General features: G+C 36.4%; 1 protein-coding gene across 4 annotated transcripts; it reads right to left on the bottom strand.

The window, feature by feature from the left end:
• Nucleotides 1-678: 678 nt before the first annotated feature.
• On the bottom strand, nt 679-21,039 carry LOC141613682 (uncharacterized). 4 transcript variants are annotated; one of them, XM_074432437.1, is made up of 7 exons: nt 20,845-21,039; nt 18,786-19,824; nt 7,175-8,080; nt 5,436-6,757; nt 4,563-5,000; nt 3,251-4,461; nt 679-1,206 (listed from the first exon to the last, which is right to left on the bottom strand). In XM_074432437.1, exons 2-7 carry the CDS (start codon nt 19,798-19,800, stop codon nt 1,008-1,010), a joined length of 5,091 nt encoding a protein of 1,696 aa, XP_074288538.1. In that variant the 5' UTR covers nt 19,801-19,824; nt 20,845-21,039; the 3' UTR covers nt 679-1,007. The 4 variants fall into 4 exon arrangements, with proteins under 4 accessions (XP_074288538.1, XP_074288532.1, XP_074288535.1 ...); XM_074432431.1 differs by having other exon boundaries at nt 18,786-19,958; nt 20,845-21,028; XM_074432434.1 differs by having other exon boundaries at nt 18,786-19,821; nt 20,845-20,935.
• Between the last annotated feature and the right edge of the window lie 2,602 nt (nt 21,040-23,641).

Here is a 23,641-nt window from a genome sequence, read left to right as displayed (position 1 = left end):
AACTTGAACGAGTTTTTGCAGCGTAAAGCAAGACCAAGGTTTTAGAAGAAGACTGTGTGAATGTATAATGAACTGTACCTTAATCACAAATTCACAATGTTAAGTCTTATATCGTGTTCAAACTTTGAAAAGGGCATTTCGCATTTCGTGCTCTTCTTTCCTCTCTTTTTTTGGGTGTATAATATCCGTTTTAGTCGTTAATTAATAGAAATGTGGAATAATAAAGAAATTCTTGGATTTCTAGCCATATCAAATTAAATGGCAAAACTCTTATTTGTATTTTAGTTTTTATTCGTGATGTTGGAAAATCTTCATAGATAGGATCACATACTTGGTCACCTGGTGTTATGGAGCATTTCGTATTTAAACAACGAGGTGCATATGATATACTATAGCCCAACCACCTTAACAGACCGAAACCAACCAAATTTCCCCGTGTAGGTAACTTTATGGCTTGATCGGGATACGCAGACAAAACTTTCTCACCGTATTCTAGCCGCCTAGCAGGATTCTGATGGTGAGATTTGCTCAAAGCGCTCCTGATTTGATCAAATGCAGTTCCCAAACACAAACTTCTATAGAGATGAAACAAATTTTTACAATTTTTTCCCAAACTATAATACTCTTTTCTCCAACGAGAAGTAGATTTCATGCTTCTTATAAGGAGATGTACCAGTATTTTCTGCGAAATGTTTGTTATAACTGAAGCATTGTTGACCACTACCACCCGTCGAAACTGATCAGTGCTACCCATTGGAACTGTAAACATCGTCTTTTACCTTATGCTATTGACATAAGCAAAATGCTGATAGGAATATTGTCTTGATATTGTAAAATTAATTGAACAGAAAAAAAATATGTCATACTTATGAATCTCCTTCAGTTATTATAGAGTATATTCTTGCTTGAATATTAGGAGTCCATTCCTGAATTTATTCACTGTCGTCACAATGTTCTTTCTATTTTCCTTGGATTTCTTTACCCCCTCGACGATGAATCTCCTTTAGTCATTTCATGCTTTGTTCTTCTTGGGATTTGTCATTACCTTCAGTGCGTAGCTCCTCCAGTTCTTCATCTCCTTCCATGCTTTGTTCTTCTTGGGATTTGTCCTTGCCTTGCTCTTCAGTGCGTAGCTCCTCCAGCTCTTCATCTTCTTCTTCTTCTTCTTCTTCTTCTTCTTCTTCTTCTTCTTCTTCTTCTTCTTCTCTGTTTGAGACACGAGACAAACGAACATGCACATTAACTTCATATTTATTGAAAACAAAATTTCTAAGAATTGTCATAACAATCAATTTAATGAAGTACTCGTATTAAGTTTTAAACAATTTATGGACTATAATCCATGTGATGAGTAGTTAAACTCAAGATGATGACATGACCAATGATAGGCTCGTATTTCTACTATCTATTTATCATATTTTAAGTACAATAAAGCGACATTGGGATGCGGTTTTACATGATTTACGTCACTATTGCCGTTTTTCGAGTGTCGAGATAATAATGGAGTTTTGAGCAACGATCGGAATCAAAGACATGTCTTGAAGTCTAACATGGTACAAAACATCTACAAGCAAGAAGGAAGACTAGCTAAGACATGAAGAATTGAAAGGATGAAGGAATTGAAGATTTGAAGCTCCGTTTGAATAAGGATCGACTTCAAATCCGTATATCTTGAGTTCTAGAGCTCATATCGATGCAAGGCCAAGTGGAGGTGAAAGCTTATGTTCTTAGCTTTCCAACGGCAGGTCACACGCCTCATTTGGCCAAGTAACGAGAGAGATATGACCTTTTGAAAAAATGCTGTCCAGCAGGCAACTCGCAACGTGCGAATTTTCAGTCCAATAATTCGCACCATGCGAATTTTCTGGTAATTCCGCAATTTTGTTACGGTCTTACTTCTTGCTTAAGGCCCATTAATCTTCCGCATCTTAGGGCTATAAATAGATGAACACCATTAGGTTTTAGGGATCTTATGCTTACTTTTAATTAATCAAATTGTAATTTGGGAATTATTCATCTTTTTTATTTGGGTTTAGCTCTACTATGGAGAACTAATCTCCTATTCTTAATCCGGCTCAAAGGTGTAATCTTTGGTTGTAAGACTCCTTAATCTTTCCTTAATTTTCATTATCATTGTTAATCCTTTTGTGTTTATTGTTTGAATTTTGGAAATCTTGTTTATATTGAGTAATTAAGTGTGATTTCCTTGTTGCTTAATTAATCAAGTTCCTTAATTTATTGTTGTTGGGATTATTAAGTGTGATTTCCTTGTAATCTCATCTTTGCAACACCTTGTTATTATGCTAATGAATGTGATTTCTTCTTGGCTTAATTAGCAAGTAAAGGATTAACTTGTAATTAGGCATTAATTGTGATTTCATTGTGTCCAATTACGCCTATTGAATCTCTAGTGCTCTTATCTTCTTGTTAATTTGACCAATGTATGTGATTTCTACTTGGTAGAATTGAAAAGTTGGGTTATTTGATTAAGTGTGATTTCCTTGTCATTTGGCCATTATTAAGGAGATTTAGAAGATTCATCTTCACAATAGGGTGATAATATAATTAAAGGATTGATCTTGTGGTTTTATTAACTAAAGTGTCTCACTTAATTGAGTCGGATTAAGTCTCTCTCAAATTTGATAAATTTTCATCTTAAAACTCACTTGTTTGATTGCTGGTTGCTTACTCTTGTTTGAATTTAGCCTTGCTCTTGTTACAATTGAAACCCCAAACCAAACCCCCCCCCCCCCCCCTTTTTACATACTTGTTAATTTGTCACAATTGTTCTAGTTGCTCTTTTAAACTCACCATTGCAAAACCCCCCTTCTCTTGGGTTCGATCCTTTTGCTTGCTACTTTACTAGTTTAGAATTAGTATTAATTAGTACGTATTGTGGTATATAAATTGTTAATTTGGCCGTCTTAAATAGCGACGTTTTAGGCGTGTCAACCATATACGCTCAGGACCGTGACATAGTGCCAAGACCAAAGTTGTTTGCATTGACCTTTGCATCCGCCTTAACATCAAACATGGGATAAAGTAAAAAGAATTTTAGTTGGGTCGTCTTTGAAATATATCCTAAGACTCAACTTGATACAAATGTGACTAAAAATGTGAGTTCTACCTATTGTAACTAGAGATAATTGAGTCTTAAACATAAAAGAGAGAAACATGGGCTAATTTGAAAGAAACATAATAATATCTGAAATTTGGTTTTTAGACAAGTAATAATAATAATAAGATATACCTTTCGAAATAGCTGGGCAGGTTCGCCAACATAGATTGCAGCTCCCCATTTGCACACTTAGAATAGTCCTTGAAGTCAACTTTCAATTCACATAGTTTGGGAGCTACCATTCCTCCTGATGAGAAGGATTTCATACCATCGCAGCATCTAATAGAAACAATCTCCAAGGACGGCAATTCCACAATATCATTATTATTTGGATCTCCGCCTAAAAAACACTCCATTTCGTTGCAATACTCTAGAACCACGTGATGCAATTTGGGCGCAACTAAAGGCTCCGAGGAAAATGTCAACCGCCTTTCACAAAAACTAATCTCCACCCTCTCTAATAATGGCAGTTCTCGAACTTCATTCCTTTTTCCAGGCAGAAAACACTGCATATTATTACACATCTCTAGCTTCACTTCTTTTAGTTTTGGAGCCATAAAGGATCCTAACCAAAATGATTCGATATTAGAACAAAACCGCATTTCAATACTTTCAAGTGATGGAAATTGTATTCCAGTGTTTGGTTTGGTGGCAAACTTGGTGATATCCAAATGCAATAACTTTAGAATCTTAAGGCGAGGAAAACTATAAACGCTTTCTTCTTCATCACCAACTACCTCATCATGGATTATTACATCCATGTTTGGACCGTGTTCAATCTCCAGACTTTCGAGTAGTTGCAGTTGTTCTTTACCCTTAATGAATAGATCAGCTGAAAATACATATTTCCAGCTTAAATATTTAAGAGAGAGGGTGCGAATATTTTTGAGTAAATGCAGGGGTAAAATCTTCAGTTTTGGCATACTATACAATGTTATTTCTAATAGACATTCACAGAACGATACGATAACATCATCTTCTTCGCTGTCAAACAATTGTTCCAATGACTCACCATCACCAACAGAAAGTTTTTTTAAGCCTGGAAGTTGTGAATATGTAAATAAGGCCTCCCCACCTACTGCCGAAACTGAGAATAGGGATTTGATATTGTCAAATTTATTGACTTCCAAATGGGACAATTTATGAGTCACGGAGTGAGGAATGGACACCAACCCATGGACCATACCAAGTCTTAATTTTTGCAAGTTTGGAACATGGTTTAATGAGATGCTACCGCTTTCACTTTCTCCTTGCACAACTGATGATGAAGACCAATTCCATAGACTCAAAACTTCCGTGGACACTTTTTGTACGTCCAATTCCTTTAGGCATGGAAATTCAATCTGCACATTAATAAGAAATAATTTTTTAGTTAACCAGATATGAGGTTATATATTCTAGACCAACCGTATATTTCATATATCACTAATTATGAGAATAGTACCTTATCAGAGAATAAGGTGGTTGAGTTTTCTGACCCATCAAAATTGGTGAAATGACAGATGTCTAACAAATGCAGTGATTTCAAATTAGGGAACTTAAGATTATAACTTCCTCTATAGAACCTTTCCATTTTCCAACAATCTGTCAACGCAAGAAATTTCAATTTGGGAAAATTAATGACTTTTTCAAGAATTCCGTCCCCTTCTGTCTCTTTGCTTACGACTTCTTGCAAATCTACACATTTATATATCTGCAGATCTTCAAGTTGGATAAGTGCAGCAAACATAGATGGAGAACCTAAGCTCTGCAACCCGGAACAATAATTAAGATGTAGAACCTTCAAAACTTGAAAGCTGGAAACGTAATTTGTTCTACTCCAGAGTGTCTGAATTGTATCAACACCCAACAATATGATATACTCAAGAGATGGATATTTGCTCTGTGGTACAAACATTAAAAAGTGACATGTTAGATCTTACATAATGATCTAATAAGCAATGAATCTACAATTAAAAGGAAATTTACTTTTGGTATTTTCTAGTAATTTCATTGTTAAGCAATCACATTAGTTAGCGTAATAAAATCCTTAGGAATCTTCTTCGTTGTTACAAACGGAGAACGGAGTATCAGTTAACTATACGGTAGCAATAAAACTACAGCTAGGGTCGTAAATACTTATTTTCAAAGATCTGAAAGAACTTGAGTCCAACTTTCTAAGAATTAAATTTTGTAAAATGAATTCACTTAAAAAGAATTAATTTATTTTTTTTGGTTTATGCCATTGCTAGTTGCTAGTTGCTACCATATGTTTTTTACTCCTCTTTACCAAGTTATAGGTATAAAATCATTTGCATATTAAATTCCTCTGACTTACCTCTGCGTTGAAGAGAGCAAACTCCTCATTTCCTGATTGCCCCACCACGCTGGATAGACTATCAACCCTACGTAGGTGAAGTGATTTCAAACAAGGAAACATATCAACTACTGTCTCGTTTATTGCTGTTTTTGCATCCTTGTAAGCAATGAATTTCAATGATCCACAGGATTTAACAGAAACCTCATTCAACTGAAGCAAACCGAAAGTCAAAGACAACCCACTTTCCAACTTGTGCAAAGCACATAAATAGAGGCGACGGAGATTAGAGAATATTCCTGCTGGAACTTTCCCATCACATATCATCTCTAAGTTGTACATATCTATTAGCTCCAAAATCTCCAGATTTGCAAAGACCATTGACTCATTTTGTTCATCTGAGCTGATTAGAGATTTCATATTACACTTTTCAACTTTGAAATACTTTAAGTCCTTAAAACCGTCCTCGTCCAACTCAGGGACAATATTCTTGGTGAGCCTACGACAATCTCTTAGTACCAAACACTCGGTTTTTTTTAACAACGCTCTTAACCCACTGTTTGGACTTGGAACAATATCAATCAGCTCCATAACATTACGGAACACAGGTAATTCTTCGTGACTTCCGTCAGGATTGCGAACACGTATTTTGAACTTCCCCAGTTGCTCCATCAGCTGACCATTATTCACGGTCAACAATTGTTCAGTTTTAGAAACCTCCATTTCAAGAACATTAAGGTGAGACAACCCGTCTAGTTCACTTCCACTTGCCTGGCAAGACCCATCTTCATTGTTAACTTCGATATTTGTAGATGCCCAACCGTCAAAACCATTGAGCATGTAAAGACCTTCTAAATTAGATAAACGGGATAAGATATTAGCCGGGATCCTTTTCATACCTTTGCAACTTCCTATATCCAGCATCCGAAGGTTGCATAACTCCCCAATTTCAACAGCTAATTCTTCCAAAGTTGATTCGCGCAAGCTCAAAACAAGAAGGTTCACCAACTTACCAATCAATTTAATGTCTTTCAACATACAGTCGTGCAAATGCAATGTTTGTAGATGCTCCAATTCCCCCATTGATTCTGGTAATCCCATATTAAAGTTCACATTTGATAGACTTAGAACCTTTAAATTCCTCATTCCTTCGAAGAAATCAGAAGGTAGAGTTCTTAGGGATACGTCGCCTTTTAATAACAAAATTTCAAGCAGAGGAGCTTTCACTCCACTCAGTCGAGAAAAATCATGACCAGACATCAATGATATGGCCGTGAACTTCTTAAACGTCTTCTTACACATCCATCGAGGGATACGTTCAACTAAGGTCATGCGCTCTTTGCCTGCCAAAGGGTAACAATAGAGTGTGCATTACAAATCAAATATATGATAGCCGTAATAATACATGATCTAAAGTGATTAAATTAAAAATACATGGGGTTATATAATTGTTATACAAGATCTAACATTAAAGAGTTGTTTATCAAGAATCGCCCAAATAGAAATTTTACTGGGGATAACATAACTAAATTAGTAAAATGTGCAAACCAAGTTGAAGGATTAGTCAGCGTTTTTTTCAGTAGGGATAACCTATCTATCACATACTCCCCTAACCAAACTTGTAAGTGAAGATCCTTAAGAGAACGCCTAAAAACAAGGGAATGATTTGTACCTTTCGTTTTTGTAAATAAAAATGGAAGTTTATTTTATTAGTCAGCGTTTTTTAAGTACAAAAAGGTAATTAGTCAATGTAACATTACCTTTGTCAATAAATGAGATAGCAGATGCGCGAACAAGATCATGAATCTTGACTTCACCATTAGAATCACCTTTTAATAACAATGACGATGAAATAAGTTCGTTAGCCCACGTATTTGCTTGCTCGGTGGCTTCTGAAACACTATCGACACGTTGAAATAAATCTAACCCAATACCATATCTCATCAAGTCATCCACTGTTATAGCCAAATCGAGGGGAGATAAACAAGCAAGAAATAGAAATATCATTTTTTCTTCTATATCAACAAGCTTGTAACTTGTTTCAAGAATTGAGTATGTCTCACGATACTCACTACTAATTTGACTCGAGATAGGCTTTTCGGATGTCTCGGCAAAATGACACCACATTCGCAGATTTTTACCCCTTAAGGCACTCGCTGTCGTGGTAATTGCTAGAGGTAACCCACCACACTTCCTCAATAATCTATCTGCCACGTCTTTGAATTCTCCACTACCTACTTTCTTTTCAGCTTGATTTTCAAAAAGTTTTAAAGCTTCTCTTTCGTTCAATAAACCCATCTCAAATATATTAGCTTCCTGGACATCCATAAGGCTACACACCCGTTTTTCCCTTGTTGTAACCAAGAGTTTACAACAGAAATCTTTAGTAGTTTTGTAAGGAATTCCCACTTCATCTAACTTAAGTTTCTTCCATAAGTTGTCAAGGATTATGAGTATTTTCTTTTTCTCTGACTTCAGTTGATTATAAAGAATGCGCGCTCGTTCAGCTATAGTGTGCATATCTTCCAATGTCAAGCCGATTCCTCCAGCGATTTGATTCTGAATGCCTTTAATATTTGGAACTTCGGAAACCTCTACCACTACTCTTGTATCGAATAAATCAGTAGCTCTTTTGTAGGCAACTTCTTTTGCCAGTGTTGTTTTTCCTGCATCATCGTAACTGAAGTTATTTCCGAATGATATACAATAGTTAAATTTTCTCACCCCATTTGTTTGTTTACTTTTCTAGTCATTAAAAATAATATTTTAATTAAAAGTAAACATATGACTAAGTCAAGGGAGTAACCAATTCCATGATTTTAATCTATGAGAACTTAAACCCACATTTAAACTCCACCTAGACAACAATATCCAAAAGTGGAAACATTATGGAACAACATCGGGGTATTATTGGTGGCTACTTCTTCTAGCTATTATTTTAAAGCCTCATTTTTTTGAACTTTTTTTCTAAAATCTCCTATTTATAAAAACAAATATTTTTTACCCTGACTGACTCCACTTTAACTTCTACACACTTTAATTAATTTCTACAATGTAACCATCCTTTATATATTTCATTTTTATACAATGTGATTGATGTTATACAAAGTGATTGACAATTAAGCTTCAATTTAATAAATCAATACATACACTTTTGGACGGAATATAATGAGTACATACATTACGAAATTAAAGAACTAAAAATTTTGTAAACAAAAAACATTACTCAAATAAAAAAAAAAAAAAAAAAAAAAAAACAGACATAAAAAATCGGTGATAATTTTAATTGTAGACCATACCTCTTAAACAATTTAATAAAAAAAAAAACTTAAATGATGATTTTAAATTTAAAAAAAAAAAATTAGACTCGCGGGCTTAAGTTTGCTTAGCGGATTTTAATGAGATCTTGTATTCGACTTAGAGGGGGTGGGGGTGCCTAGTGGCATTTAGGGACATGGTTGATGGTTGATGATTGTGGGTTGAGAGATGTCCTTTTCGAAGGGAGTGTTTTTACTTTTGCTAATGGGCAAGCGAGAAGCGGCAATGTGGTTTTGATAGAGTGATGGCAACGGAGGATTGGATGAATTTATATCCTTATGCAAGGTGAAACACATGACACAAGAGTGGTCTAACCATTCTCCTTTGAAACTCGTGCTTGATGGGAGAACTAGCTATTGCGAGCGAGGGAAGAGGCCATTCAGATTTGAGCAATTGTGGGTTACTGAGGAGGGCTGAGGGCTGTGAGGGGGTCATACGACGGATTTGGGAGTGTGGGGATGGGGAGCTGGTTGTTGCGGATGAGTGATGGAATGAAAAAGCATTAATATCGGGAAAATTGTTAGGGATTGGGAAACGACTCCAAAGGCTCGATGAAGGTGAGAGAACGGCCAAAGCTATTCAGGAGCGCAAAAATATTATTAAGGAGATTGCTCATCATATTCGAGGAAGAAGAGATCTTCTCTCGTCAACGCTCCAGAGCTTTGTGGCTAAAGGAGGGCGATAAGAATACAAATTTTTCCTCGAAAAGCTAGTCAACGAAAACAAAAGAACAATATCTCGAAACTACTTCTTGACAGGGATGATAGAGTAAGGGAGGGTAATGAAGCGGTGGCGGGTGTGGCCAATGATTATTTTGCGGAGTTGTTTACGTCGTAGCCACATGAGTTTGATGATATTCTGTGAAGTGTTTTGTGGAAGGGCGAGTTTCGGAGAGGATGAATGCTTTGTTGAGGTGTGATTATAGAGAGAGGAGGAAATTATTGAGGCTATTAACCAAATGCATCCCCTAAAGGCGCCGGGACCCGATGTTGTGAATGCATTATTCTATCAGCTTAGCATATTGGGCCTATGGTGACTAATTCGGTTTTACATATTTTGCGGAGTGCTGCACCCGCATATTGTATTAATTCCAAAGAAAGAAGATAACTCTTGATAAGATGACAGATTTTAGGTGGAGTAGCTTATGCATTGTGGTGTATAAAATTGTCTCCAAAGTTCTCGCCAACAGATTGAAATTATTTTTGAGTGACATTGTTTCAGAGAACCAGTTGGCTTTACTCCTGTTAGACATATTATGGATAACATCTTGGTAGCTTTTGAAATTTTTCACTATATGAAAATTTTGAGTACACGACAGGGCTAAAGCTTATGACAGCATGGAGCATGGAGTGGGATTTTTTTGAGAGAATCTAGATCAAAATGGGATTTGTCGGAGCTCAGATTGATAATATCACTAGTTTTTATCCCGTGCAAAATTGCACGGGTATGCTTTTAAGAACATTGATATAATGATTAACATATTAGCATACATGAATATTTTTTACTCTATTTCTTTTATAATGATAATAGGTTAAAACACGTGCAAAAAGTGCAAGGGTTTGAAACTTACACATGTTTAAAATCCGTGAAAAAAAATGCATGAATTCCGTGTTAAAACATGATATAGAGTATATTAAATGCAATGTATGGAAAATAATAAATAGCTAACAATGTAAATATCACTATAAAATCGAAACAATTGTCAAAATTTAAAAGGGTTTACAATACAATTCAAGAAACATAAATATAGAATTAACTAAAACGGTCTAATATCATTCCCAAGTATTATAAAATTTCCTACATTACCTTTAAACCCGTGCAAAATTGCAGTGGTATGTTTTTAGGAACATTGATATAATGATTAACATTAAAAATAATATTAATGTAATATACGATTATAGTGAATAGAATTACTGGGTGGAAGTTCTACCATTTTGGTATAGATGCATTCGATGGTGAAAAAAATACTATTAAATCGAAAAAAAAATCTTTTAAAATTGTCTACAACTTTTTGATGTGTATTAACTATTACCCAATTTATAATTTTTTTTTTATTTTGTTGTTTTGAGCGGTACTGATGAAATTCATTATTTTTCCTTCTAGCGTTTAAAGTAATTTTTTGAGATTCTTTATTATTTTTCATTAGTCATAAAAAAAATAGTATGTTATTTTTTTTGGTAATAGTTATACTTCATGAGAACCAAATGGTAAATTTTTTTTAGAATAAGAAAATATGTAAATCTAGTAATTGCATGCTTAAAAAATTATTTAAGATTGTTGTAACTACTCCATAATTTTTTAAAGCTATCAATTCTTTAGCCCTTACTCTATCAATTTTAATTTGTTCAATTTTTGGGAACATTGTATTGATATTTTATATTATTTACTTAATATTCTTAAAGTTGTAAATTGTAAAATTGAAGAAGTAATAATCATTATATAAACATATTAACTTATCAGATTATAAACACGATAAATCTGTAATGAAAAAGAAATTAATTCAACTAACTGGTAAAGGGGCCCACGATTTATTTTATGGGAAAAAACAAAAAAGAAAAAAAAAACTGCATAAAATGACATGGATCAATGTGAATGCATGAAATGTTTCTATATTTATAAAGATAAGATTGTTGTATAAACAAGGGTTTTTTGTCAAACACAACCTTTAAAAAAAAGTTCTTTCCAAACACCACCTTCAAAAAAAAAGTTTGTAAAACACAACCTTTAATAATTTTTTTGTTGCCAAACACGACTTTTTGGCCGAAGGACATAACATTTTGCAATGAGGTAACTTTCAGTCGACGTTTGAGATAGCAAACGATGTCGGTTTAAAGTGTTCTTGGACTCGTTGGAAAGATGGAAATACAAGCTTTACAAGGGTTATCAATACGATGGTCAAATGTGGCCTTATGTGGGGTCAATGGATGTGTAAAGTAAAGCTGGTTGGAGAGGCTAGCTCTAAAGCGAGTGGTCATAGAGTTTTTCGTGGGTCTTTAAATGGGGTTAAGATGTTTTATTTGGTCTAAAATTTGGTATATATATAGAAGGGAGCATAAGGTAGGTCATAGTTGTGTTGCTTTTGGTGGTTGTTTGTTGTAAGTGGTGGTTTGAGGTGAGTGAATTGACCCACAAAACAAAATCCTACTTTGACATTCTTTTGATTGTTTTTTAACTCCAATTTAACTCCCTTCGAACCACCACTTGCAACCAACAACCACCACAAACAACACAACTAAGACCTGCCTTGCACTCCCCGCTACCTACATACCAATTTTCAGACCAAACAAAGCATCATAACCTCATTAAAAGACCTACTAAAAATCCCCGACCATCCACTAATCTCTCCGACCAGCCTTACTTTACACAGCAATAGATCCCACATAAGGCTACCTTTGACCATCGTGTTGATAACCCATGAAAAGGTTGTATTTCCACCTTTCCAACGAGTCTAAGAACAGATTAAACCGACATCGTTTGCTATCCCAAATGTCGATTGAAAGTTACCCTATTGCAAAATGTTATGTCTTTCGGCCAAAAAGTCGTGTTTGGTAACAAAAAATTTATTAAAGGTTGTGTTTTACAAACTTTTTTTTTAAAGGTGGTGTTTGGAAAAAACTTTTTTTTAAAGGTTGTGTTTGACAAAAAACCCTATAAACAAACATATGTTCAATATCAATGAAGAGGGAGAAATAGTGCATACGTTATAAAAAATGAGTAGATAATTTTTATTATGAAAAATTGTGTTCATTAGGAAAGGATTATTTCGAATGGAGCCAAAGACTCATTATTCTTTGGTTATGGATTATAATGGAATAAATCAAAATGGCTCACTAAAGTGGCTGCGCTTCTTTCTTTTGTAAAGTGGCGGTCCTTCGATGCAGTTCTCGACGCAATTTTCATCTTGGGTCATTCGGAAACAGCCTCTTTGTGTTCCTAACACAAGGGTAAGGCTGCGTACATCCGACCCCCCCTTACCCTGCAATTTGCGGGAGCCATTGAGGCACTGGGGTAATGTTTTTGTTGACAACAACAAATAGCATAGCTTACAAAAGAGCTCCTGAGCAAGATTATGAGTTATCCTATTCACTCCCCTAGGACAAAAGCTAAGAGAGCAACAATGAAAACGAGACACAATTGACTTAATATCCTGAATAATACAATTAATAGACGCAATCGCCTTAATCGCCTTCTCCGCTCCAGCAACCTGCATAACCAAGATAAGACAACCTGTGACAATCTAACATGAAGATACCCTTCGTCCAAGGCCCATTTTAGCGCCATAATAGCACCATGACCTTCGGCATGCACGGCAGAAGAGGCGAACGAGCGAGCTTGAGTAGTATTCCTTAAGGTCTCATTACTATCCAACAAGCACCACCCCATGCCAGAACTTCTATCAGCCCTCGAAGCAGCATCACACTTGAGAACTTCTATCACCCCTCAAAGCAGCATCACACTTGACAGTGCAAACATTTCCGCACACAGGTCCACCAACAAGCCAAGAGGGCAAGGAGTTTCTAATCCTCTTTGCCAATTCAAATTCAGGAGAGAAGTCCAACAAAGGCGCTTGAAGACGGCTAACGTCTTTACTGCACGCAACCGCATTCATACATTGAATGTCACCAAGAATAGAATTGAGAGCACCCATAGGCCAAGGAGGGAGTTAGGATCTAGGCCATTTAAGAAGTAAGTAATCCGGTTAATGACCCACACCCTAACATCAATATCCACCCCATTCGTGATTCTAAGTCCTAAAGGACAACCAAACCATAAAGCCTTTGCAAAGCCACAGTCTCGGAAGAGGTGAGAAATAGATTCCACACAAGGAGATAAGCCATCGCAAATTTAGGAAACGATTATTAGGGAACCTTTTATTAGATAAAATTTAGGAAATATCAGTTTACTATGAGAAAAGATGCCTAGAGTAGATGAGCGGGAAAGTTACATGTTAAAGGGTTCTGTTTTATATATTAGTATAGATGTTATGCGTCAGGTTTGTTTCCTTTTCGGTTCCCATTAATGGTTGTCCTTCGACCCCCTTGGTTCCCATTAATGGTTGTCCTTCGACCACCTTTGTTCCATACCGAGGGATTAGGCAAGGCGATCCGTTGTTTCCGTATATTCGTTGTGTTCCCCTGTTGTCAAGAGTATGACGAGGAGGTTGTCGATGGAATCGGATTCTATTCATGGTGTGCGGGTAACTCTGCAAGCTCCTTGCATTACTCGCCTTTTGTTTGCTGGTGATAGCGTGTTTCTCATTAAGTTGTTGAGGCAGTGCATATTAGAGGGATACTTCAACAATATGAGGTTGCCTCAGGGCAAGACTATCGCTTCTTTTAGTTCGGGTACCAAAATTGGAACGAGGGAGGCTATTGCGGTGCGGAGGTCCTTGGAGTTCGGGTGGTTGAGAAGCAAGATAAGTATTTCGGATTACCAACTACGGTGGGTCATTCTAAGGAAGTTATTTCTAAGGTGATTCGGGATAGAATTAGCAAGAAATTACAAGGTTGGCGGGGTATGCTACTCTCAAAAGCCGGTAGGGAGGTTCTGATAAAGGTCGTTCCCCAATCCATCCCTACTTATCCCTACTTAAGTGATGAGTGTGTTAAAGCTTGCAGTTAATTTTTGCAATAACATGCGGTCCCTTGTATCGAGCTAGTATCGAGCTAGAGCCTTATATCGATGGTTTTGAAGGGGAAATATTTCCCGGATAAGCCGTTCATAGAAGCGGATCTTGGGACCAACCCAAGTTACACCGAGACATGAATATGGGAGGCTAGAGATGTTTTGCAGTTGGGGATTCGACGAAGAGTAGGCGATGGGGTGAGCACTCGGATCTGGTTGGACTCATCGATAGAGGGAGGGAATCTAGGAGGGTCATCCCGCCAAGAAGAAACGAAATGGAGGATATGAGGGTGGCCGCACTTATTAACGGGGAGGAGATGAGTTGGAGCGAGGAAAAGGTACATGCCTTACTTCTACCTTTCGAGCATGAGAGAATCGTGGAAATACGACTAAGCGTGACCAAACCGGTTGACATTTGGTGTTGGGACCGGAGAGGGACGACATCTATACAGTAAAATCAGCTTATCGTCTTTTGAGCATGGCGAATGAAAATGTAACAGGTCAGACCAATGAAAAAGATGAACGATGAAGATGAACAAAGACTTTGGAATGAGGTATGGAAGCTCCATGTATTACTTTGCATATTTTGTCTTGATGCTCTTGCTACAAGGGGGGAACATTGCTGCTAGAATCCCCCGTTGTAATGCGAGGATGTCTGTGTGGCAGATGCACGGAGTCGAGCCTGATTGTGGGTGGGTTTGAGCGGGTGAGGAAGTGGGTGGAGAATGTGTGGAAGGAGGAGTGGGGTGAGGCTCGTCACGGGGTGTTTATGACGAGTTGTTGGGCGACATGGGAAGTGAGTAATAAATGGGTGTTCGAAGAGTAGCAAGTGTGGCCGGATGTGGTGATTAAAAGAGTGGGAGACCTTATGAGTGATGATACGTGCAATTTATATAGACTTTTTAGCCTCTTATTGCACGCAGTCTCTATGCCATTTGTATCGCTTTGTATTTTGAAATGTCCCGAATTGGCTACTTTGGTTTGTTTTGTCTTAATTGCAGAAATGGATCCAAAAGTAGCGGAATCGTGCATTATTCGTCCCGTTTAACATGCATTGTAGGAGATGGAGATATTGGAGCAATAATCGTACCTCGGAATGCGTGAAGGAAGGTCAAAGGAAGCTGTCATGACGAGATGACGAGTTGAAGGCTGATCCCAGTAAGAAGCACTCGATCGAGATGTTTTGGAGCTCGAGTGGTTTGGCAAACTCTGAAGGTTGATCGAGTAGTTATTATGCTCGATCGAAATGTGCTTTTATGGAGTTACTCGATCGAGAGCCTAAAGTGCTCGACCGAGCGGTTTTGCTGAAGAAGTCCTCGATCGAGTGGTCTGAATCGAGTGATTTACTAGATTACACGGGCTAATTAGGCCCGTGATAGATTTATTTTGTTAGTTTTATACTCCCCTATATAAGGGAGTCGTAATTAGGTTATAGCGCTCTCTCTCTCTTTTTCTCCTCTTCCTCTTTCTCTTGTACTCTTTGTTAGACGATTGTTCTTCTCTTTCCGGATCTTACTTTGTAATTCTTTCTTACTCTCTCTTTTGCGATGTTGATTGTTCCTTTGCTTTTTGCTCTTGCTTTATTCATACTTATGCATAGCTAAATCTCTTGCTAGGATTTAGGGAACTGTAACTAGCTACTTGAATCGATGCATTTAGCTTAATTAATTTGGTAAGCCCTGACCTAGGTCAGAAAGGTTGGAAGGGGTGAGACCTGCAGTGAACATTAGGGTGCTTTAGTGAGGGTGGAAGCTAAGTTAATAGTGTTTTAGGGTGAATTGAGACCGGAAGGAGATATTCGTTGCCCCTTAGACTGATTCACGCGACCGATCTACTATATTCATTGATGACCCGACAATCCTAGTTTCCTCTCTTTATTGCTAATCCCTCTTATTCCTTTCTCTTACTTTAATCTCATTTAGCTTAGTTCAAACATTTCAAACCCCCAACTGTGACCGTGGACAGACTAGAATAGACAAGTAGATAGTGACTGCCTCCCCGTGGAGATCGACCCTACTTACCGCTGACTTCTGTTAGTAGTACTAGGTATTTATTTTTGGTACTGAAACGACGGTATCAAGTGAGATGAGGGAGGAAAGGATGGAAGGGGGGAAAGGGCTGTTGTTGGCAGGGGAGATGCGAAAGAAGAGGGAGATGGAGGATGGGTGAGAACGAGGGAAGGAATGGTGAAAATCAACGTGGATGCGGGAGTTGGGACAAGTGTTGGGGCTATAATAGAGCCTGCTGAAGCGGAGACAGTAGGAGTTCGAGAAGCCAAACAAAGAGGAGTTAAGCGTGTGGTGGTGGAAGGCAATAGCTTCAACGTTATCAAAGATTTGCAGAAGCGTAAGCAAGGACGTAGTAGTATTTTTCTTATTTACGATGAAATTTTGGATACTAGTAGTACATTGGTTTGAAGATGATGTTTTTTCTTTTGCTCGTAGAAACTTTAATAGTGTTGCCCATGAGCTTGCGCATATTACTCCTTGGTCGGTTGGATGCATGGTTTTAAATCTCGGCGATACGTATACGTATCGTATCGCCCGAGATGTATCGATATCGGAGGCCGCCGATAGGAGATATCCCGTGATGTATCGGGCAAACTGAAAACAAGAAAGTATCGGCCAAGACGACCGATTTACAACGTGTATCGGCCAACTCGGCCCGACGAGTTATAACTTGTACCGGCCAAGTTTTTTTAATGAAAAGCTCTTAGATACTGTGTAGCATTGGTCAAATTAATTATCCTAAGTAGAATTAATCTTAACTTTATATGAAATAGTCAATAGATGATGAAATATCTACAAAAGCTTGTAAAATAAATATCACGTCGATAACAGCGTCGAGAGCGCGACGGCCGAGTCGGGGATGATTCCGCGACTCCGTTGCCGCGACTGCGATCGCGACCGATACCGCTACTAAAAAGCCTGATTGGATGTCGACGATGGGAGAGTAGCAATCCTCAAATTGCTATGGACCGTATTGCTTTTGATCAATCGTTGATGAAGTAAAACTCTTTCGGGTTTGATTAAAAAAAATAATAATAAAAAAAAAGCCCACACACAAACATTTACAATAATATATCCTGAAAATCCAAAATACAAACTACAGTTCTTGATTTTTTTTACCATCAATCATCATCCTCTTTCCTAATCTATCTAACCAAGAAAACCCAAAATCCTTTTCCAAGGCTAATTCTTCTCAACAATGGTGTTCTGTTATTGTTGTGTTATTATTTATTCTGCAAATAATTGATACGAATTTATTTTTTTCTAAATTAAATAGAATCTAAACAATAGTTTTACTATTTTGCCTTAAAATTATGCAACATTTGACAACTTTAGCTATTATATAAGTTCAACTACCCAGCTCGGTAACAATAATTACAAGTAACGTAGTAATTTTACAAAAGTTACTCTTTCAATCAAACTCGTAAATATATTATAAAATATATATGAATAAAAAGTGGTTATGCGTAAACAATTTTTACTATCACTGTTACATAGTATAAGATTTCATAAATTTTATTTTAGTCTTCTTTAACCTTTATTTTCAACTTTTATTTCATAAAAACAATTTCAAAACTTCGTTGATTTGTATCATTTGCTTGCACTCGAATTTTTTTGGTATGATATGAGACACGATTGTAAGCATGAAATAAGACACGGTACTATTGAATGTTAGATTACAAATATAAGACATGAGTGTAAACATGGTATGACATATAAACAGGTAAGAAAGTCTTCGCGATTAAAAGTGATGGAGGATAACTTCATTCAAAAAATGAAAGTTTTCTAAACAATTAGTATCTTTTTTGCATTTGTCCATTCAAATTAACATCATATTATAATTATAAAATCTATAAGATTGATTTATATATTAGCTTATGTATTATTTTGTATACGCTCGTGCATCTTTGCACGGGTATTAAGCTAGTTTAGAGAAAAAAATTCATCCACCATTCCTTCTCCCCTCCCCCCTTCCTTTCCTTTTCCTTCTCTCTTTCCTCCTCCTTTCCCTTTCCCTTCCCGTCATTAATGATATCCAAAACCATCTAGTATGACATTCATTAGCGAAAGAACAATTCAAAATGTATTTGAAATTGCAAGGTCTATTAAGGGAATAAGGGTATAAGACCAACTTTGTAGCGTATCTTCTGTTTCCCCTTGATCTTACAAAAAATGACCAACCCTGACAGAAACAGATCGGCTTTTTAAGGGCTATGAAATGTAAATTTAACTTGTAGCTCGAGACGATTCAAACTTGAAATGACTCGTTAAATTACGACTAAGATATACCATATACCTAGCCCATTAACATACCCATAAATATTAAAAAAAAAAAAAAAAAAAAAAAAAAAAAAATTAGCAGAAAATGCATATTTGAAGCATATAAAATAATTTAAAAAAAAATCACAATATAACTTACCACAACCGCCCATGCCATATACACCAACAATGTTAACTTGATCATCTCTTAAATCTATCAATATTTTCCGCAAAAGTTCTTCTCTGGACTCAAAGCCCTCCATGAAGTCACCGGGAATATTTTCGAGTTCATCTGGTCTTTTACGTCTCGTTAAAAGACCCGAACCCAGAGGACACCCATCAATCATAGGCTTGATAGCCTGCACCATAATTTCAGCTAATTCACTCATATCATGACGATGACGATAACCCTTGAGTCGAACGACACAACAGCCACAGTACCTGTGTGACTTGCCATTTTCTTTAACCTCCTGAAACCCAGAACGTTTGCTCAAAGCTTCCATGACCTCCAACCCTAGCATTGCACCTTCTGGCAATCCTTTCTTGAAGTTCTCGTCATCGAGAAAACTCATCAAGCTTCCCATACGTTTACGCCAACCTCCAACTTTCTCTTTGATGATATTTTCATTAACTAGTTGGACATCCTTGTCATGTTTCGGGAGTGTTAATTCCTCTTCATTATGATCATTAAGCTCAGCCTTCTTTAGAATGATATCCTCTGCTTTACGCAACATCTCGTCCATCTCGTTCCCGTCTCTCTTGAGCTTCTCGAGATCATCATCATTCAATAGCTTAACCACAGCAACAGCAACAGCAACAGTCGTGTCATCCCTTTTTATGAACTCCTTAAACTCTTCAGCAATATCCTTCAAAACATTGCTAGCTATCTTGGCGACTTTCTTGTAATCAGCATCCTCCTCAGCATCAACTTCTCCACCAACAATCTTTTGATTGCACTTCTTCTTCACCACACGGACCAAAATGTCAAAGATCTCTCTATCCTCTTCCCAAAACTTCTTCAAAAGAGGTCGTTCCATCATTTTCACCACAATTTCAGCCACCCTTTCTTCTTTCATAAGCTTCTTCATTTCTTCCCCCTCGATCAACTCCATTATACTATTCCGCCAATTCGCAGTCACTCTTGTCATCTTCCGCAGATCAGCCATTTCTTCCATCACTTTTGTATCAAGGTCCAGCTTCTTTGCACATAAAACGTAAAGCTCGTTTATCAGAGCAGTCATGTTAGCATCATAACTCCCGATGAACTTGAGATACTCTTGGATTCTCTTGACAACCAATGTATCAAAACAACCCATCCCAGCTTTGACACCACCTAATATCGGGTCAGACATTGTTCGATCCGCCCCGGCCACAACACACACACACTATTTGTTTTTTTTTTTTGTTTGAATTAACAAGAGAAAGGATTGTGTTTTACGACCTCTAAGAAACAATGAAGAAATCAAGAATCACAGGAGTAAAACAAAAGCAATTAATTTCTTACTTTCTTTCAAGTTGAACAATTGTTGAGAGATTTAAATGGAGAACAGAACACTCATTTGTTAATATTAAAGTATTAAGTCTACTTTATTTATGATACACAACAGCTGGTTGTCGTGCTTGGTAGTAGCTGGAGACATAAGACATGTGCATTGTGTAAAATTCAACGAGACGAACAGTTAAATAATCATATATAATCATATATTGCATTTGTGCCAATAATGTCTAACGATTAAAAAAGACGGCATTTATACTAACTAGTTCTGAGTCGATCGCTTGTTTATATATTGGAGAAGCAAAAATCATGCTCAGTTGTCTACTACTTGTACTCCCTCCGTCAAGGTCATTTGTTTACCTATTCCATTTTGGGTATGCGTTTAATGAACAATTAGATCCTCGGAAGTCAATTTAGTCCAATTGTCAACAAATAATCGGGTCCTTCTTTCTTTAGTTGGTCTTTGTGTCAAAACCAAAAGGTAAATAAACGATTGGGACGGGGGTGTACTATTCTTTTTCATAATCAACATTTATAAATTTAATTTCAATTAGGCTAGATCTATCATGACAGACTGACAGTACATTATTATGAAGATGTGAGGAGCAATATTAGCATTGTTTGACTTTACCAATTCAATAATGACAACAATTGCATGTAAATAATGGAGGTAAGAATGGATACAAATAAGAAGGAAATATGTAATTAAAAGAAGTTGAGTTACCTAAAAGCGATCATGCTTAACTCCACCATAGTCATCGTCTTTGATTGAGAGTAATTAATTGCAAAACCAACGTGAATATTGCAGCGATTTGAAGATTGAAATTCAAAAATTGGGGATAGATTTTTGAAGAAGCCATTGCAAAACCTTTGATGGAAGTTGTAGGAGTAAGTTCTGGAAGATGAAAAATAAATTGACATAGGGTTACTCAAATACCGTATTTATTACCCCTTATATTTTTTAAAACATACGTGGTACCCCTAATTGTTGTCACTAGTATTGGTGCCCGGCTTCGCCCGGGCTACCTCTACTTACCATTAATTTTTTTTTTCATTAAATAAAATTATTTAAAGTTGCATAACCCATAAATTTATCATTAATATATTTTTCTATGACATATCCTAAAATTATGATGAAATAAATTTTGAGATAAATTCACTACTCTCGCTGTTAATATTTTACTCTTATTAATGAAACAATAGTAATAATATTTCACTACTTGCCCGTAATCATTGTTACTTTCCCTACTCCCGCCGTAATTATTGTTACTGTCACTACTGCTGCATTAATATTGATAATTTCACTACTCCCGCCGTAATTATTGTTACTTTCACTATTGCCGCATTAATATTAATTATTTCGCTACTCTCGTTGTTGTTTCTACCAGTTTCACTAATCTCGCGGTAATATTGTTACTTTTACTATTCAAATGAGTGATTACTATCATATAATTATATCCAATGTTACTACAATTTTTTTCTTTACTCACGAAATTAATTTTACTACTTACGCATGCAATTTTAAGGGGATTATATATTTATATAAATATATTACATATGTGTATTAATTCAAATCGAAAGAATTATGCAATATAGTATAATTTATTTTAAGGAAATTGGTCATCTTAATTAATTATTTTATTTTAAGAAAATTGACCATGTTTAGGAAAATTACCAAGCTTCTATATAATTTAATTTTAACCCAAACTATATAATATTTGCATTGAGATCCCTCAATTGGGTCCATCACACGGTGCTATTGATTTAAAACTATATAGTATAATTAATTTGTATAACTTTCTTTAATTACATTGAAGTCCCTTGGTTTCTGGATTTAATATATAGTATTGATTATGACTAAGGGCGGCTGGCTTGGAATGGGAGTAATTATTAAGGGAATAATATAGCTAAAATGAACTAAAAAATGGAGGAAATGGATGAGAGTTGGATATAGAAATTGATAGAAATAGGGAAATATAGTATAATAGTCCCTCCATTAGGGAAGTAATTGTTACCCACCTCCCCCTCCAAGTAATTATTACCTCCATATAGAGGTAATAGTTTCTCCCTCACCTCCTCTTTGCACCCTCCACAACCACCACAAAGCACCAATCTCCTCTCATTTCTTCATATTTTAGCTCTCATTACCCCCTTAATAATTACTCCCATCCCAAGCAAGCTCAAGTGTATTCCTAAACTTTATTTTCCGTCAATTACTCTCATCCCAAGCAAGCTCTAAGTGTATTCCTAAACTTTATTTTCCGTCAATTAAACTCAATTTTAGGCGTTACGTGATTACTTGGACGCGTAACCAAGCTTGTCATTTATCATCCCATAACATAAGGACTCTATTAGGCTCAAATATCCATCTTTGAACGTGATAATTTGACATGGGATCAATAAATTTTCCGTCAGAAATTTTTTAGCCCATATATATCAATAAATATTAGGATCGAGATGGATATGGAGCCTAATAGAGTTCATATGTCATGGGATAATAAATAACAAACTTGGTTACGCGTCTAAGTCATCATTTAATGCCTAAAACTAAGTTTAATTGACGGAAAATAAAGTTTAAGGGTGCACTTAGTCATAATGACAACAATTAGGAGTACCATGTATGTTTTAAAAAGTGTAGGGTTACCACGTAGAAAGTCGAAAAGTTAAGGGGTACCATTAGAGCTGGCAAGTCTGACCCGACCCGAGTGACCCGACCCGAACCCGAGCAAACCCGACCCGACCCGAACCCGAAAATACTGCGACCCGAAACCAACCCGACCCGACCCGATGACGACCTGTAACCCGACACGACCCGATTATCAGTGACCCAAACCCGACCCAGACCCGACCCGATATTGACCCAACCCGATACTGATCCGATTAAATTGATGACCCGACAATTATTAAGCTTAATTTTGATCAAAATGAAAGTGATTTTGTGTTTAGATTGATATGTTTGACTTAGTAATGGATTAATTAAACCAAATAATAGGTGTATAAAAGATTTTATAGACTGAATGTAACCATATCGTCTCCGAGTGTATTTCTGTGGTCCAAATTATAATGAGGTAGTTTGTTTAGATCCCGTTATAGATAATGATGTAGTTTGTTTAGACCCCGTTACAGATTTGAAATTGAGCCGATGGACATATTTTTTAGCCGAATTACTTATCATAAAATGTCAATAATTTTTTTTCCCTAAAAAAAAAGTCAATAAATTTTTATCGTAAAATTATTTAAAGAAAAAAAGGGAATTTCCATATCACAAAAAGACTGAAGATAAATTTGTAGAGGATGTAATATAGTGAATCTTGTAAATATTTACATGTAAAAATTATGCCCATTTATAACTCATCATACCTATAATATATGCTACAAATACTTAGCCCAATTTAGGAAATATTTTTAGGCGGGAAAATGGGAGTTTCACCTATATATTCATTTAGTAAATAGGGGATTCGGTGTGTTCTCATAATCGATTCAATCCTAGGAGTCTCCGATTTTACCAACTAAAGACGCTT

This window comes from Silene latifolia, chromosome 1, assembly GCF_048544455.1.
Source record: "Silene latifolia isolate original U9 population chromosome 1, ASM4854445v1, whole genome shotgun sequence".
Classification (NCBI taxonomy): Eukaryota; Viridiplantae; Streptophyta; class Magnoliopsida; order Caryophyllales; family Caryophyllaceae; genus Silene; species Silene latifolia.
The sequence above is the reverse complement of the archived record's forward strand: the minus strand, read 5'-3'. Positions and strand labels throughout refer to the sequence as shown.